Source organism: Monopterus albus, unplaced genomic scaffold, assembly GCF_001952655.1.
Source record: "Monopterus albus unplaced genomic scaffold, M_albus_1.0 scaffold40.1, whole genome shotgun sequence".
NCBI classification, from domain to species: Eukaryota; Metazoa; Chordata; class Actinopteri; order Synbranchiformes; family Synbranchidae; genus Monopterus; species Monopterus albus.
In genome coordinates, this window is record NW_018127920.1 from 133,163 (window position 1) to 146,460 (window position 13,298).

General features: G+C 39.0%; 1 protein-coding gene across 3 annotated transcripts in view; it reads right to left on the minus strand.

Annotated features, from left to right (window-relative positions):
* The window catches only part of unc5db (unc-5 netrin receptor Db), a 263,236-nt gene that overhangs the window by 36,484 nt on the left and 213,454 nt on the right, over positions 1 to 13,298 (minus strand). For all 3 annotated transcript variants that reach the window (XM_020599199.1, XM_020599197.1, XM_020599196.1), the window contains one exon: positions 9,405 to 9,576. In XM_020599199.1, coding sequence (XP_020454855.1) covers positions 9,405 to 9,576 — 172 coding nt within the window. The remainder of the gene's footprint in view (positions 1 to 9,404; positions 9,577 to 13,298) is intronic.

Genomic DNA, 13,298 nt, shown 5'->3' on the forward strand with positions numbered 1-13,298 from the left:
AACGGTATGTCTGGGTTTATCTCTAAAAACGTGTACTGTGTTGTTATCTATGATTACAGAAGGGGCTGCAAACCGCAGCATAGCCATGCGAACGGTTGGGGGTGGGCGTGGAAAGCATGTCAAAAACGAACCGGGACAGAGGGGCGCATTAAAAAAGGTATTGTGTTCACCCTAACTGCTTGATTATTGTTCTAAGGATAAATAAGGATAATGCACTAAAATACTGTTCTTTGACAGTAGTTTGACATGCTGTGTTGCAACTTTTTTTTTTTTTTTGTAACAGAAAATAAAATGAACGATAGCCTGGTGAGTGGCTGGTAAGTGTTTATTCCACACTCATCATTTTTAAATAGATCATTTTACAAGATCAAGTAAGGAACAAGTTAAATACTTAACTATACCATCATATGTAGGGGTTATAACCAATATTGAATACAGTTATATTCTTATCTATATAACCACATGTGTGTAGAGACTGTAACCACTGTCTGTTTATCTTTTCAGATGCGGTTAACCATGACTTCCTTATCTCTGGCTGCAGATGCGTCACAACTTCCTTATCTCCAGCAGCAGAGATGCAGGGGGGTGGGAGGGTACCCCGGGGACCACGTGGGACCAGGAACCAGATAAATGATTCTGATTGGCTAGGAGGCGGGACTACGGGGCGGGGCCACCTGTCAAATTAATTCTGATGAGAAGTGGTACCTTTATTGTGTGTAACATACAGTATGTCATGTCATTCTACATTTTTAGGTTAATGTCTATATATGTACAGCTGTTGTGTGTCCTTGTCATTACTTGTGAGTTGTGTGTAAAAGTTGAATTGTTGTGAAGAAGAGGGCTAAAGTAACCCAAGCTAGAAACACTCAAGTCACAAGTACCTTAAATACACTTGCAGATTCCACATTGTTACATTTCCTTCCAATTAAAACAGTTATGAGGTTAACAGGAAAAGTGGGGTAATGGGAAGAGGTTAGGTTCATTGAAGCTACAGTTTACCATCCTACCAAGTTGCCACTTATTCAGATGGGAGCCTACAGCTTTAGTGTTAAGAGCACAGATCAGTAGAATTAATTTGCTTACACTGATTATTCCAGTAATACATTGTTTTATTTGGCACAACCACATGTCAACTCTGGGTTTAGAACAGCGGTTATGCATGGAAAGAGATTAATCAATGGTCATTATAGCCGCATATTATTGCCCTAAGTTTCTTTCCTTACTGACTTGACTCCTGCAGAGATTATTTTACTGCTGATAGCTTTCACATTCTTATTAAATCACTTGGGGTCACATGAGACAGCTTTGGGGGTATTAAACTTTTTTGATTCATTGTATAGTGTCTGAAAATAAAATGTTTCATCACGGTTGCCTTTGTTAAAGAAAACTATTCGACACTATTAATTAGCTCAGGGAACTCAACATTTTGGTGAGCTGGCCCTTGTAAGGCATTCATTTGCCTTTTTTATGGAACAGTTTGTACATTCCATCTGTAATTTTCTTCTCTGCTTTTGCTACAGAAACAAGAAACAGCCTTACATTAGTTGAGATTGCATTCTTGACCTCAGAAACAGGCAGTTGAGAAGCAGATAATAACTTGAAGTGCTTAAACAAGTGGAAATTTGAACAAATGCAGATTTCCATGACAACTGGGCAAGTGCATTTGTTGTAGAACTTTGTCAGACAAGCAACTGCTGAGATCGCACAGATTGTTTTTGTATTCATTGGGGCTGACCAAAATAAAATGATAATTTTGATTAATAACAAAAAAGGCCTTAAAAAATTAATGCTGATTAATTGTGTTCCATGGTGGCCAGCTACTGTGGCTTTGTAAAATGATGGAGGCGGACAAGAAGACACCATTTGGCCCCATGAATGGAACAATTACATTTAAAAAAAACACCCCGATGGAACTGTTGATAAGAGCATTTAGTACCATCGGAGTACTTCACATCTGAAATAGCACCTCTACACAAATAATTGTTAATAATCTACACAAATCGAGCCACACTTGACAAGGCGTTCAGACGCAAACTGAATAAGTCTGCCTGTGACCAGCTAACTAACTAGCTTGCAAAATGCATTGCAATAGACTGCAGATCAGTTTTGGTGGTGGCGGACAGGGGGCTAGCAGGGGTTTTACAGATTGGTTGAATTTACTTCATCTTCCAAGATACAGTATGTGAGACATAATGGAAGTGAGGTAAATGGAACTGTTATTTTTTTGATGGTCTATGTTCATTAGAACGAAAATATTAATCCCCGGAATAGAAACTGTACTATACGTTAAACTGTTGGTCTTTGTTGCCTGAGTTTATTTTGGCACATAAAGTATTGGAGAAATAGTGTTGACATCGAAGGGAGTGTTAATCTATTGTTACATTTAGGTTATAATTGTGGCCTGCGATGCCTTGTATGTTCAGGGAAATGAAAATGTTATGCATTGTGTCACACCTCATATCACTGATGGTCTGTGCTGCCTAAAGATGTTTTTGGCATCTAAATTATGACACATTCACCATCATAACAATACCAAGGAAAGACCGAGAAACCAATGGACTTCTATCATTGTTCTTGTTGAAGTACTTTTGAAATGATTTCCTCAGCATATTAGGTCGTATTTTTGATTGTTATGGTCATTATTGTATATGGACAGTGAGAAAAATGTTCTGATCCTAAGACATTGAACCAAAGTCTATGTCAGTTATTCACTCCTCTGCCAAAATTCATTTGATTTGAAATATTTTAAATACTTTCACAGCAACAACTGATGTACAGTATGTGATTAATTAGATTAATTAGTCACAGGTTGTATAATTAGATAAATTCTTTTAATTGCTTGACAGCACTACTATTTACTTTACTGTCAACTTTGAATAAGTATATTCAATTATTCATAATAGTTTGTTAAAGAGCAGTAGAAAACCAAACTGTGTTAAGCTTTGTGGCATTGAACCATGGAATCAACATATGTTTAGAAAAACTGTCTGGCTTAAAATATGCCTACCAACAACTGCTGACTAATTAACACACAATGTGTAAGTTGTTAATCCTGCACATACACAGACACTTAAAAAAGACACGAAATGATTTCTAGGGGGAGTAACATGGCATGGCTATGTTTTAACTCCAGCTTCACAGAAACGGTGCTGTAGTGAATAAAGAGTTCAGAATGAGAGACTGAACACAAAATCATAATGTGCTGTATAAGGGTGCCTAGTGTTCTGTTTCATATCCCACAAACCATATCACCACTGTTAATATCATATGAAAACCACAGTGAAATGAAAAATTTTTTTGATGACATCTAATCTGTGACAAGATGCACTGTGACAGAATGCATCACCCTTTTTGTCAAGAAATAAACAATAAAGTGAAAGGCAAGTGTTAAAATGAAGTGTTTATTGTTTTAATGCAAAATGACCTGCCTACATCTGCAGTAGGACACTGTAGCTAACATTGCTCACTACTCAAAATATCTTATGCTCAGAAGTTAGATCTGTTGCACTGCTGTTAACAAGAAGCATCTGGTATTGCATAATATTCTGTTTTTGTACTAACTTAATCTACAACCCAATGACAGAGAAGAAGACAAAACAAAACAGGTGAGTGAAACAAGAAGAATGCTGCTGCAAAAAGGAGATATTCTTGTGTTGGCCCTCGATGGGGATCAATTCATGAACTTTATGATTACACATGTGGGAACGGTTCATCCTTATTGCCAAGGGCATTGAATGGGAACTAGAGGAAACATCACACACTCTTGTGGAAGCTGGAAGTTGTGTCCAATCAACCTAATCCACAGAAAAGTGAAGTGACAACAACAGCAGCAAGCTGAACTTTCTGACTACTTGGTTCAGCTAAAGGATGGGCTCCTGATCCAATACTTAGCATCGGTATCAGTGATGATCTGGACATTTTCATAGGATCATATCGGCCACAATAAAGCTGATTCAAATCTGATCCTATGTAGCACTACAGTCCTGCATTTGAGCTGACTTACTTATGTTTTTGAGACACATATGTCACGCAACTGATAAGCTGCTACTCTTTATGAGTTGTCTACACTGACTGCATGTCACAGGCATATGACGACCTGAAGCCTAGTTTTAGCCTCAGATTTATTTTTTAGGAGCTATGCGCTAAACCTCTCCATAAAGTCCACCATAGCAATGAAGGCTCACTAGTTCCAAATAGAACTCCTGTAAAAATGAGAAATACACACAAAAATAGTTAAAACACAGGATATATCATCTGTTACAAGCGCTTCCTATGCGCAAGTGGACGTGCACATGGTATAGATATGAGCTTGGGCTTCCCACAATTTGCCTACAAGATGTAACGCACTGCATATGCTGTGCTTTTGGTGTAGACACAGTAAGTTTTATGCTTTACTCCAATGCTGCTACAGCAGCCACCACCTTTTGTTAATGCAGCATTATTACATTTCTAAATTGGACCAGACCAGACTTTTTCATCATCAGTTATAGCAGGAGTAATTGCTATGTGTTGGACACAGAGAACCAAAAATCTGTCTGGGTATGTGAGACCCTGAGAAAGAGAAGAGATCATGGGGAATACCACTGGCTGGTCCAGGAGCCTGGATTTAAGGCTTATTTTAGGATGAGTCAGGAACAATAATTGGGTCTCACATCACCAAAATAACCATGAACTACAGTCCATTGGTCCTGGCAAGTGGCTGAAGGGTTTGTCTACCATAGGTCAACACTATATTTTGGGTCACCACCATAGAAGGTCCACCTCTCAAATCATTGTAGTGGACAATGGAAAATACAAACGATGTTGGATGCTTTGCTTTGCTTTTTTCTGAGTTCAATTTTTTTTCACCTGCAGTAGTTCTGGGTGCTCCTGCAAAAACATGAGGTGCCCAGCAACAGAAACAAATACAACAAACTATCCCAAGCTGCTAAAAGGCACTCTGTCTGATTGGGGCCCTGGATCTCAAGAGCCTGAACTCCTGAAGTTTAGATGTTTATGATTTGACAGAGAGGAGACTTGTGGCAACATTTTAAGGTATACTATATGCTTGTAGGGTGAAAATTGTGGGACTGAAAGCAATTTAGATTTTTTTTTCCTGATTTAGAAAATACAGCTCTACAATTTAGGTGATCACATGACACCCTGAGAAGGGCAAGACTGGAATCAAAACAACTTTAAAAGCAGGCTAAAATGTTTCCACAGTCTAACACATTGTCACAACACATAATACACCCTGAAGGTTCAAAGACTTGTGAGTGTTTTAAAATCTAAATGAATTCTATGGCTGCAATACTGTAAGCAGTGGGCTCAGTGGGTTGGAGTCTTGTATACTCCTTTCTCATCCATTATAAACTTGTGCTTTAAATATGAATATAAAATCACTGTAATATGTCACAAACACAAAAAATAGTAACAATGTGCTGCACAATTTGATATTTGTATGGCATTTATAGCACAAACCATCCAGCGCTAGATACACTGAAAGGATATTAGTACTGGGACTAACATAAATTTTTGTCAGAAGAGTAAAACAGAATCAGGTGCCAAAATTAATATGACAAAGTGAACCAGTGACTACTTGAAAAAACTTTACTTCAAGATGAAGGACCATTATGTTACATGTCTGCATAGAAGCCACTGCAGCTCTGGCATATTCTTTATAGCAGCCATCTCAACTGCTTAGAAAAACATTATTCAGGACAAAAGCAGACAATGTAGAGAGCAGGCAAATCCAGCTGCTCTTCCTCTAAATAACAAACTCTTTTAAGTGTTGACAACCACCACAACAGCCAGGGGCAAACGTGCAGTATTCATTATTCTGACCCACACTCGGCTTGCCAAAACTTTAAGTCAGATTTACAATTACATTACCGCCTGACTGAATATTCTCTTTATCATTCACTGCACCCCCACCACCTATCTTGCTGGTTACTGCTCAAAAGCGTGAGCAAATAATGCAAAGTGACAACAGAGATTGGGCTTGTTATGCCTCTGGGTTTGGGATTAAGGTCTCGGGACTTCATCCCGACCAGTAAAAGCAATCTTCTTCTCTGAAGGAAAAAAAAAAGGCTGACACTGTTGGAATGAAAACACATACACATAAAGAGCTGGAAAAATACAATGTGTCCTGTTATAAAGCATCCGAGTGAAACTAACAAAAACACAAACTATCGGGTGAGAGTTGCATCGCTTGGTTGGTTGTGTATGTGTGTGTGTATGTATGTTGGGAGACTTTCATGGAGGGAAATGGAGAGGTGCAGCCAACAGAAAAACAATCTCCATGATTCTCCTCCTGGTTTTCCTCACATCTAAATCCACAGTCCATGTCTTTCCTGATCCACTGATCAATACTTCCCTTGTCCAGTGGGCCCTTATATCCCACTTCTGTGATACTCCCCCCACTGACTGACAAGCAGCCATGCCTCTTCCTGGCCATTACATGCTGTAATTGTTTTTTTTATTTCCCTCCCACTGGACAGGCAGTGTTACCTTCATGTGGCCTTATGTCATCCATCTGGACCCACAGAAGACATGAGGCTGGATCAATCAGCTCACCCACAAAGCCCCAACAGCCTTTTATGGCTCACACATAATTCACCAGTCATGTGTCACGCCAGACCTTTAACCACATGGATCAATCAGCTCACCCACAAAGCCCAGAGGGAGAGAACAGAGTCAACAAGCCATAGAACGCTACGGCAAGGGGCATGACTTTGATGTCACTGTCCTACACTGGATGACATTCAGTTACTGAATTGAATGGTAAAAAGGACAGATCCTGATTGTTGGTAGATTCACATGAGATAATATAATCAGATAGTTGTGTAATGATCTTCAAAATAAAAGAAGCACCACATCTTAAGTTAAACAGAGAGTGTGGATATGGATAAAGTATTGTTTTGTCTGTAGCTGTTTACAGCTGGTGGTCCACACAGTTTACATTTTATAAATTATCACTTTCATATTTCAAAAGTTAACTCTAGATGCAGTTTGAGTAACAGCATTTTGATTTACACTCTGCTGCTGAAACATTATGGTTTGAAGTGAAATCTGTGAGCATCAGAACAACATTAGCTGAAGGGAGCTGCAGAACTGGGTGTGATATTCTCCAAGAGTTTGTCACTACAAGCAGTTCCTTTTATAGTACAGAGTCAGTTTATCTGTTGTTAACATATATTTCAAAAATATGGATCAGTGCAGCTTTAAGGTTTCTGGCACAGTAAGCTGGCAGCAGGATGGGATATATGAAGTAACTGCATTAGCTAATTACGAAACAGATGGCCCTCATGTGGATTGGGCCTGAAGGCACCAGAAAGTATACAGGTATCATTATGTGAGGATACTGTAGCTGCTACTTGTTTGATCTATGATTTAATGTCTCTTGTGGTTTATTACCTTCGTATTTTGGACAGCAGACATTGCATGGAAAAATATCCTATTTTGGGTCATGTAAACAACTAAGCATGTGCAGCATATTGGTCACATGTAATTCCCATATTACGTCTGCCAAGGGCAGGTGTAATGCTTTTGCAGGTGTTTGCATGTTTGTTAACAGCATAACTCAAAAAGTAATGAATGGATTTTGATCACTTTACATATATATATATATATATATATATATTCTGCTGATTGGTTGCGTAATATGGATATAGGAGTTTTCTAAAAGATTATTCACTATTGTCAGCGCTGCAAAGGTTCACTATATGTGAGCCCCTGTGCTTCTCTTAAAGGTCACCTGACACAATCTCATGGGTTGATGCAGATCATCCTACTTTGCTTTTCCACTGTATGTTTCCATGTCAATCTCTGTTTAGAAGGGACACACACTCATAGCTGAGCAGAGGGAGAGCACAGGATGTGAAGTAGCCTATCGCTTAATATTGCAGCAATCAGCCAGTAAGGAAGACTGTATGAACAATTTATCAAACAGCTGTTGAACAAATAGATCACAAACTTGCAGAAATGTGACACCGTTGTGCCTGTGGTCCACTCACTGAAGTCCCAGTATTATCCCTAAACCAATGAGTAATAATGATATCAACCTCTTTTCAAATGTCAGCAGTAGGTTTTCTTGATCAAGCAATCACATTATGAGGGTCACACTATCATGGGAATAATGGACCACATTCACCAATATCTTCCTAATTGTTTTCTTAAATTTCTTTGTAGCCTGTTCTTAGGAAAGGTCCAAAGAAAAGTCCACATCTAATTCATGAACATGTTCTTAAACTGCAGAACTGTTTGCACCTGTGTTTTTATATTGATGAATCCCATGCGTTCATAAATTGAAAGCATGTGCCAGTCGTTCATAGCATAGGTCAACACCTCACCAATGCCCTGAGTCTGATCTCAGGTGTAGTGCTGGACAACCAAACACCTACATACTGGCCAAAATATCCAAGAGACACTTTAAAAAATGTATAGAAATCAGAAATAAAGATATGCACTTAAACCTGTATGGTTTTTAAGTAATGTGTTTCCTAATTATAAGCTACAAATATATTAACACTGTAAAAGTTAAATACATTTTTAAGACCTTGATTTATAAATGAGCAATGAATTGCTTGCTGTAATTTCTAGCCTAGTGTTTATTTGTTTTAAAACACCATAATGCTTTATAAATTAATAAAAAAAAAACATTAAAGGAATACTAATGATGACAAAACTGTTATTGTAATTAAATTCTTATGATATTATATAACTGTAGAACTGAAGAAAACTAAAAAACCATTTATGTCACCCAAGTGTGCTCTCGTATGTGTGTAGATTTTGTTCTGACCTAAAACCAAATCCCAGATAAGAAAACATTGTTGAATGCAAGAATCTTTGTGAAAACTTCATAAGTGGGGTTTACAAACAAATATGTTCTTAAGAACGGTTGGTGAATGTGGCCCATTGCTTTTATGGCACTATGGGGAAACAGACTTGGCCCTTGGTGAAGGTATGCACTCTCTGAGTGCTGTCTAGTCCTGATATTTTATCTGAAGTAAGACAGGTGGTCAGTGGGTGGAAGCTGCTCCCACTGAAATGCCAATTCAGATAAAAACAATACATTAGCCTTGGTTATTTACTGCAACTGATACCGAGCTCCAGTATGGCAACGCTAGATGGCAACACCACAGCAAGACCTCAACAGTAAACATACTTATTATTATTATTATTATTTTGCCATGACTACTCTTATCTGATGTTTACTTTGCTTTTAAAATGAATGGACTTAAACTTCTGTAAAATGTATGTGCTAGTCTTGAGGTGCAGCATGTTTAGTATTGCAAACATAAATTCTGTAAACATTTAGCTAAAGAAAGAAAGAGTAGAACCACTGAGGAAAAAGACAACAAAGAAGATTCAAATACCATGTCCGAGCCCTGCTAGATAAATGAGTATGGCCCTGCAGCTCTCACCTCCCATTTGCTGTCTTGGGTTTTCTTCTTGAGCTGGATGTTCCAGTTTTCAGCGTCCACCTCAGCGCAGTGAGCAATGGTCATGGCCACTGGGCAGAAGAGGTCCAGGCCCGGAGGACCGTATGTCACCTCTGGGCCCAGGAGGATTTCACAGCCTTCCAATGTTTGGACACTAAACACATAGAGACATATACACAGGCACAAACAAAAAGAATGAGACACACTGTAAAAAATTCAAGACAAGAAGGTATAGTCCTGGACAGAGAAGATACAGCCTGTGTTGACACATGGGGACGCATCAGCGATGACTCTGTTAGCCATCCTCTGTGCCTTTTCATAGTTGTGTCTTTTCAAAATGCATCATAAATGATTTTTTCCCTTTCTTTCTTTTTTGTGCAGGTAGGAGTTGCACAGCTGTCTTCTATGGACTTTGTGTGAAGGTGAAATACTTTAAGGAGTTTTGTAGTTTCTGAAGTCTCACTCACAAAAAAGGTGAAACAGCACAGCCACGGTGTGCCTGTTGTTCCACATGGCAGCACTAGTAATGCAGGGATTGTCAACAATGTATATGACGTTCCATATTTAACATTTTCTGTTTATTATCTCAGTGCTATTATGTGTCCTTAACATCTCCCTTTGAGCCTCTGCTGCTGCATGAAAAACAACAAACTAATGAGGAGCCTAGGAAAAGAGGTGGGCTGCAAACAAAACATGCCTGCAGGCTTGTACTTCCAGGTCTGACTCCCTGTGAGTGCCAATGTTGTGGACTCTTGTTCCTCAAGTTCAAGTTATTGCTACACAGCTGGGTTGCTGGAATTAGTTCCAGCGCAGGTGAAAAAGTCAGTGCGATTTGCTGGCAAGTTGGAGTGTGCTCATTAAAAGCGGCTTACAGCAAGCAGATCTTGCCGGTGGATGGTGGTGGCAGCAGCAGTGGTTGGTTTTTAGAGAAAAAGGGCAGGGTGGATCATGGCAGAGGAGAATGACATCTCAACAAAGCCTTCTAAGCTGGTTTAAGTCATCACAGATCAGAAACTTGAGTGTTGGTTCCAATTTCCTTCCTTGAATAAAAGGTGATTTATGGTCATTGTAAAAGCAGTAGTTCTAACGTAAATCACGTTACCAAATGATTTTAAAGTGACAGGTTGATACGGAATTATAATAGTAGTAGTGGATTGTTGTAAGATTCAACACAATCTGTTGTTCAGTCAGTTTTTAGGTCTGTAGTTGTTTGTTGACCAGCAAATCACAGGTCATCCTGGAAAAACTCTTGTTTTAAGATTATTTTCTGGGAATTTTCACCTTCAGTAGATATGGGAGAGACAGACAGGTAAACAGAGAGAAAACAACACGAATCCCTGCCTAAAACCAAACCACAAATATTGTAGTTATAAACTATGTGCTTTAACCATTCATTTGTCAGGACACCCCAGTAAGCAAAAACAGTGAGCATTGCCAGAGTGTAAAGTAGAGTAGTCCAGCAAAGCACTGTAGTGCCACTAAAGCCTGTTTACTTACTTGCACTGGTTCTGTTATATTTTTATTCATAGTTGTTTTAATTAATACTCATAAATTGTGTTTGCTTTATATGTTACTCTGAAGTATTTTGTAATTTCTGATAGAGAACGGTGCTGTATAAACTGGCCTTTCTGGATAGCATTTCACTGACTGACTGGTATCTCAAGCAACACACCCCCACTAACGCAGCCCCCTCTTTTTTTTTTTTAGTTTTTGGCCATGCTTCCAGGCTGTCACTTGGTCAGTCAGTCCACCACTTTGGTTCAGACTGAAGTATCTCAGCAATTACTGTATGAAATGTAATTACATGTTTTTACATTTTATTACAATTACAATTACATTTATGATCCCCAGAGGATGAATCCGCATAACTTAGGTGAGCACTTAACGTTTCCTCCACAACCATCAGATCAAAGTTTTATTTAATCCAAGACCTTTAAAAATACAAAAATTCCCATCAGTGTCAGCAGCACTTGTTGTTGTTCCATATCTACTTTGTCGTTCTCATTTTTACACTTTTTTCATCCATTGGAGTTAAGAGTTTGTTCATTGCAAACTTTTCTGTAAAAAAGACAGAGCTTGCTCATGTAGCAGTGCATCCTGCTGGGTACAGCATGGCACCAAAGCCATATCGGTTAGGGGTGTGTTTCCCACTGAGAGCAGCCTCTACAAATGTCTGATCTCGCTGTGTCGCTTTTGGATAAAAGCATTCCTTTAAATTGCATATGATTTACTACAGAACAACATGCAATGCCATGCAATGACTCATACTGATTTAATTCTCTCTGCAGTCTCAATAATAACACTCCAACTTTATTTCTTTTGACACCTGCTGCCACTTCCAAATTACTGCCTCAGCAGCTGACCTGGCTGACCTGGATATACTGATTTTCTCTCGATATCAGGCCTTGCAGGTACCGTCTTAGTGTACGACAACATCATCCTCTTCCCTATGTCGCTCCCAGTTTTTCTGTTATGTCAACAGCAGCCTTGCTCTTGACTTGTCCAGAGTGAACTCTCAATCCCTCAGCCAACAACACTGAGCCTGATCACACTTTTAATGCAAAGTGTACGCAAGGGGCAGATTACCTGCTCCTCATGTAGCCTGCAGCTCAAGCCCATGAGTTCAGCAGCAGCCTGAGACTGGTGGCCACTTTTCTCAGTTCCACTTGTTATCACAATGAAGGGCTCTATAAGGCAGCTTCTTCAGCCCTCAGATGAGGTGTATTATTTAAAGTGAGCGATGACTCAGTCCTCAGGGATCCGGGGAGCCGTGGAAAGTGGCAGATTGGACCGGGAGACTAGACAGCAGGTTTAATAAATGCACACATTAGCACGCTCCATTAGCTTCACCTTTATTTGCTTGTAGTCTCTCACCTGTTTGTCCCACTGTGCTTTTGTCTATTTTTAACTTGATGCAGACACCTTATCTACTGCATGGATACATTAATCAAACCCCCATCTAGGGGTGAAGCTTTGTGCATCAATGCAATATCCAGCACAGACATGTACTTCTGCTTTCATCATCCATTTCATTTTTCTTCAACTACTGTCTCCCTTTAACTGCTTTACTGCAAAGCATTCATCAAAGCAACTTCAGTAAAAACAGCAAAATTACAGCACTTGATTGAAAGAACAGCTCTGTAAAACACTAACAACAACTTAATCTAATCATCCATGTGTTTAAAAAAAGATTAGGAGGCACTATACCTTGATTTACAGTATAGTATAATACCTTTAGAGTGACTATTCAACTAACTTTTATACCACTTCATCTCTAGTCCCAGACCTTGATGTACTGCAACCCTCTTGACTGGGAACATGAGTATAAGCAACAAGGCTAATCACTTGAAACAGCTTGACATGCTGTTTGGTCACATAGCACTGGTAGTCCTACTCATAACTACAAACACCACCTGAAATCACTGAACAAGTTGAGTAAATGCTTATCTGAAGCACTTATACAAGTGACACAATAACGGTGGCATGTTTTGTCAAGTTGAGACATTACTGTGTATTTTTGCTTCATACAGAAGACAGTTATTCTTGAATCATATCCAGTTTTAACATAAAATGCATTGTTATAGTTGCTGTTATGGCCAACATCTGGCTGTTGAGATGATATATTTATCATCACTGTTATTAATGTTGATGATTTTGGACATGGACAGTATGAAGGATTTTAGTGTCTTGCAGTTTAGGTGCTGTTTCACGGGCTTTTCTATGTTTACATATTGTACACTCAGCGTATCAATGCCACTTAACAGGCTCATTATTATTGGAATGAGCTCATCAAAGGAACATGAAGTCAGCAATGGATATGTGTGTATTAATGCTAGGCCTGTCATGGATCTTTCCTTGCACAAAGAGAAAAGATGA